Source organism: Pediculus humanus, genomic scaffold (genome assembly GCF_000006295.1).
Source record: "Pediculus humanus corporis 1103172108251 genomic scaffold, whole genome shotgun sequence".
In the NCBI taxonomy this organism is placed as follows: domain Eukaryota; kingdom Metazoa; phylum Arthropoda; class Insecta; order Psocodea; family Pediculidae; genus Pediculus; species Pediculus humanus.
In genome coordinates, this window is record NW_002987820.1 from 579,037 (window position 1) to 585,011 (window position 5,975).

Below are 5,975 nucleotides of genomic sequence, written 5' to 3' on the forward strand. Positions count from 1 at the left end.
GAGAGGAACAAAGAGAGAGAAAAGGAATGTCGTTTTATTATTTAATGATTTATTAATTTAAAAGAATTAAGTAGTCTAAAAAGTAGTCGAAAGATATTTTTGCGTAAATAAATGATAATGATAATGATAAATGTTAAAACGAAACGTCAAATATTATTATTATTATTATTTTTGTTATTAATATTATTATTAATACAATGACTGTAAGTTAGGACGAGTGGTGAATTTTACACTTGCTCTCACGCGCTCCCTTCCTCTCTCTCGTGAAAATTTACGAGACAAGGAAACGGAAATAATATTGAAAATGACGTAGATGAAAAGGGAGAGAGAGAAAGAGAGGGAGGAAAGATGGAAAGCAGATTGGAAATAATTGAAGTTTTCTCCGCACTTGATTTTGTGTCAAAAGGAAGGATAGAAGAAAAAAAAAGGAAAACGAAACTGGTTTTCACAATGATTTGCCAGATAGTTTTTGTTATTCTGAGATCATTGTGAAAGCTGATTTTGTTATGGAACTCCATGTGTGGAATGAAGAAGAAGAAGAAAAGAAGAAAAAATATTTAGTCTTGGATTCGGGAGAGAAGAACGTTCCAGAAAATTTTTTATGTTTTGGAACATGGAAGGAAAATTGAAAGTGCAACGTAGTAAGAGAGGAGAAGGAGAAAGAAAGAAATGTTGTCTTTATCATCATCACCACCACCACCACCACCATCATCATCATCACCATCATTCATTCGTTCATTCATTCATTCACTCACTCACTCACTCATTCATTCATTTATAATTATTATTATTGTTATTATTAATTTTATAACCATTGTTTTAAGGATTAAGATTATAACAGATTAAATATGGCGAGTTGAAGGTAATCCTTTCAGTTTTTTTTTTTACTTTTTTTTGGTTGAAAAAATATTATGTAAATTTTTTATAGCGCTGTATACAGTATAGTTTATAGTCTATATAGCTATTAAATAATAAAATTTAAATTATAGATGAAAAAATGTAAAATTTTTTAATGAAGAAAAAAAAAAAACTTCAATCAATCGATTTGAAAATACATTAGAATTTTTTATTAAAAGTTTATTTTTATTTTTTATGTACGTCTCAATTCCCCCCTCCCCCCTCGCACTCACCCCGAAGTGATTTTTTAATTATCTCTTACTTGAAGTAATAATAATAATAATCAAATGTTTTTATTAAAGAGATCGGTGACGAAAAAAAAATTTTTTTCGATAAATAATAATATTTACATAATTATATATTAATTATTTTATTTTAAAGCTCGAAAGCACGAAACAAATTTTTCAAAATGGCGTCCTTAATAATAATGATAATAATATTGCTATATTACACGATAGTACATAATTGTATATTTTATTTTATTCAAATGATAATAATGAAAAAGAAACAAAAAATAGTAATCAATTATTAAAGTTAAAATTGGACACCATTTTTTATTTTCGAAAGCTAATTCTATTTACATTTTTTATTTTACGAAAATAATAAAACAACGTCTTATCATCATCATCATCATTATTATTATGATTTGAAGGTGGTAGTAGTAGTAGTAGTAGTATCAATCACTATTATTATTATCTATAAAATGAAAAAAAAGGCATTGAAGTTCTCTTTCTTTTCGACCCTTTTTTTTTTATTATTTTAATATTATATCGAGTTGAAGATTTACGCAAATGGGAAAAATAATAATAATAATGGTGATGATAAGGGTGATAATAGTGATAATAATAATAATTTTGTTGATGTTTTTGTTTGTTGTTGTTGCAGTTGTTGCTGCGGGTAGTTTTTTTAAATAATTCAATCCTGCCAACAATTATCAGAATATCCAGTCACGTTAAAAACAGGAGGTTGTGGGGGTTCATATTGATAAGGATTTGTCCACCATTGATGATCGACGTAACTCTGATAAGCGTATATATTTGTAGAATAGCCGCCATCTTGATTTGTAATCGACGAATTTGAAGTTTTTCCGTTTCCTCTTAAATAACGAAAAGATGCGACGGATGGAGCCGACGTCGACGTCGTCGTCAATTTTGTCAGTTCTTCAAATTTTTTCTTCTTTGGTTCTGGTTCTTGGTAGATGTTTGTTGATTGTTCTGTTAAATTTTTGTATTTCTTTGTATCGTCGACGTTGTTGTTGTTGTTGTTGTTATTCGGTTGCGACGATATCGTTGTTGGCGATAAATTATTTGTTGTTGTTTTATCAGTATATTGCGAATATTCTGGATCGTAATTCCTTCGTTTACCAAAAAAAAAAAAAATATATATATGTAATAATTATAATGATAATGATAATAATAATAATGATAATAAATATGTTTACCAGTGTTGATGATTGTTGTGGAACGGGTAATTTTGTTCCGGTAAATATTGATCTAATTCAGTACCATCAAATTTATCAATCAAATTACCCTGTTGTATTTCTTCTCCAAAATCACCAACGTCGAAATATTTATTTGATGACGTCACCGCTGTTTCGGATATCGGCTGAAGGTATCCCGAAGGTGGTGGCGGCGGTGGCGGTGGCGGTGATGGTGGTGATGTTGTTGGTGTTGAATTTTTACACGATATTTTAAAATGTTTTATTTCTCCCGGGGTTGTCGGCGGCGTCGGTGGTCCCTGCATGCTACCGTGTGACAATTTAACGTCTGGACAATTGTTTGTTGAGTTTTCCTTTTTGTAAGATGATCTGTTGATGTTTCTGGGTAAATAAATAATTAATTATTAAAAAAAATTTCTTCTGCTTTTCTCTCTCTCTCTCTCTCTCGAAATAATCAATACCTGAAATTCATTGAATCACTTTTTGACAATCCCTCGTGACCGCATTTCGAACCTTTTTTTCTTCTCGGTTGATATTTATAATCGGGATATTTTTTCTTATGTACTTGTCGTAGTTTTTCCGCTTCCGTTATAAATGGTTTTTTACCTTCTTCTGATAAAGACCTGGAAACAATAATAATTAATAATTAATAATAATAATAATAATAAAATTACGCGAGACGCGTTGACGAGTGTGTTGTTGTTGCGACGCCAAAAAAAATCTCATTCGATTTATTATTATTAATTTAATATTTTATTAATAAATAATCATGATGATAATAATAATAAAAACATCCGCGTTGAATATTTTTTTATCACGGCTATGATGATAATAATAATAACAATAATACAAACACCTCCACATTTGGTGTTTGATAAGAATTTTGATGGTGGTACGTGTTAAGGCATTTGAAAAAAGGGATCAAAACGTAAAACTGGGAACCGTTTTGCGGTGGTGTTAAGGGGGATGTCGGGGTGAGGGGAAGGGAGGAAAGAGGGGAAAAAGAGTCATAAAACGATATCTTCAGCAGCTGATTATACAATTCACGCCAAATGTAAATTTTTTTTTTTTCATTCATTTTTATTTTCTTACCCGACACGATACGAGTTCCCGGTTTTTTTTATTTTTTCAAAAAAGTTTTTCACCTGCCTAAAGTAAACCGGAAATAAATTTTGAAAATTTATCGAGTCGAAATAAATAAAAAAAATTTAAAAATGACACGTTTATATATATTTTCACAATTTTCTTTTTTTTAGAAAATGACGTCATTATTATTATATAAAAAAAATGTTCGACGATTTCGTTTTGTTCTTTTCATCTTTTCAAACAATAAATAATAATTAATAAATTTGTAATTAAAATTTTAAGGAAAAAATTTTTCAGGCTGCTCAGGTATGTAATGAGTGACGTCACGTCAAAAGTGGTACAAAATGGTCGCCTGAAGAATCAAACAAAAAAAAATGGAAAAAATTAAACTCGCGAGTCGATTAAACCTCACGAGTATAATTTATTTTCTTTAAGAAAAAAAAAAAAATTTTAAACGTGTCAATAGAAACCCCCCTTCCATTCCTCTTATCCCCCTCTCCTACCCCCCAAAAAAAAAAAACGGAAAAAAAGTGTTAAATATCTTTTAAAGAGGTCATTAAAACCGATTTCGGTATTTTTTTAAAGAAACTTAAATAACCGAGTTGATGGATGAATGACGTAAAAACATGTTTTCACCTCAAAATTTTCACATCGATTCAATATAATAATAATAATATTAAACTTAATGTTTTTTCGACGTAGTCGTCGTCGTCGTCGACGTCGACGTCGAGCAATTAATTATCGTGCAAAATTTAAATTTTTACAGGTAAAAAAACGACGTTAACACTTAACTCTCAAAACCTATTAATTTTATTCCGAAAATCTTTTTTATTGTTTTTTTTCCCCCCTTCCATCGATTCTCACCGTTAATATTAATAATAATGATGATAACGATAATAATGATAATAACCCCTCATCGAAAATTCTCGTAAAATTCATAATTTTTTATTATTATCATCATCGTAATCATCATCGTCAAAACACTTATCAAAAAATTTTGAATAAATGCCATTATTTATTTACATTTGGCTAAGTATAATATTAATATAATGTTTATCATCATCATCATCATCATCATCATTATTATTATTAGTATTAGTATTATCATTGTTATCATTTGCCACTTGAAACGCAATTTTTTTGTCAACACCTGTTTTTTTTTTTTTGTCTACGATTTTTTTTTCACACGAGTTCCGATAGTTGTAATTTATTGGGGAGAAAATGAAAGGTGAAAAACGAGAGGGGAAAAGTTCAAAGGTCGCTTTAAGCGATAGAAAATATTATTTGGTAATTCGGAAGTGAATGATTTAAATAAAAATTAAATATTTTTTGTTGAAATTTGAAAAAAAAAAAAATGAAAATGAAAACGTCGTGATCGATAATTTCGGGGATTACTTTGCCCCCTACTCCCCCACCCACATTTCCCGCCAAAAACAAGGAAAAAGTTTATTAAAATTTTAATTTTTTATTCTTAGGAGAAAAAAAAAGAAAAAAGAAAAACGTCATCATCAACAGGGAAAATGAAAAATTATATGTACGTATATATTTCACTCATGAGAATATTTTCTCAGCCTCTTTTAATAATTTCTTTTCTCTCTCTCTTCCCTCTTCCTCTCTTTCTCTTTCTTCTTTTTCTTCGGGATTCATAAAAACGTATAAAAAAAAAAGAAAAAGATGTTATTTAACCAAAAGCGAAAATGAGTCAATCACGAAAATGCATTTCATTTAATAATAAATGGTATTTATGAAGTGTGAATTCCGTCAGGGGGCACACCCCTTCACAAAAAAAAAAAAAAAAAGCCGCTCAAGTGGTTCACGATCATCTGCTAATGCTTATACGTCAGCCTAAATGTCAGTCATTGTGGGGCAGGAGAGTGAGTGGGGCCTAACCCGTTATGTCAATACATTTTCTTCTTCGGCCACGGCGGCCACTTGATATTTTTTCAACATCCGACACTTTTTTTATTTACGCGATAGTTTCATTTATTATTATTATTATTATTTCTTGCTCTTTTGAATGTTTATTTAAAAATTTAGACACTCCTGTTGGTTGAGTTTTTGACTTTTTAATAGTTTTTGTTTTCTTTTTCTTTTTTTTATAAAGTTTTAGCGCCGACTTAAGAAACGTAATATTTTTTAAATCTCCTAAAAGTCGGCATAATAAATATAAATGGCAAATGACGAATGTCTGGAGAAAGAAAAAGAGAGAGAAAGAGGGAGAAAGGAAAAAGTAAAGTGAATAATAAATGATGATGATAATAATAAAATAATAACGTGTGATAACAAAATAGTAATAAAATGAGGAAAATTATAAAGACGTGTTACGTCTTAAACACGCGTTCCCACGCACGCACGCACGCGTTTTTCTTCCCTCTCCTCCCCCTTCTCTTCCTCCTTCTACTTTCTTATTTTTCCTCTGAAAAATTTTCAAATGTAAATTACATTAAATTTAAAGCCGTAAATTATATAGGAAAACCCTGTGTTAATGAATTTTTCGCCAAACACTCCCCTGACCCCCGCTCCCTCCTACCGCCACCCCGCACCCCCGCCTAAA

The 5,975-nt window shown here is 30.1% G+C and overlaps 1 protein-coding gene and 1 non-coding gene across 2 annotated transcripts in view; one reads left to right on the forward strand and one right to left on the reverse strand.

The window, feature by feature from the left end:
• The first annotated feature begins 430 nt into the window (after positions 1 to 430).
• Phum_PHUM470890 lies at positions 431 to 508 on the forward strand. The gene has a single exon (XR_009833538.1). It is a non-coding gene; the product is annotated as a microRNA, putative (microRNA).
• Positions 509 to 2,789: 2,281 nt separating this feature from the next.
• The window catches only part of Phum_PHUM470900 (sox9, putative), a gene marked incomplete at both ends in the record, with an annotated part of 4,216 nt that continues 1,030 nt past the window's right edge, over positions 2,790 to 5,975 (reverse strand). Inside the window, one exon of the mRNA XM_002430228.1 lies at positions 2,790 to 2,941. Within this exon, the coding sequence (XP_002430273.1) occupies positions 2,790 to 2,941 (152 nt within the window). The remainder of the gene's footprint in view (positions 2,942 to 5,975) is intronic.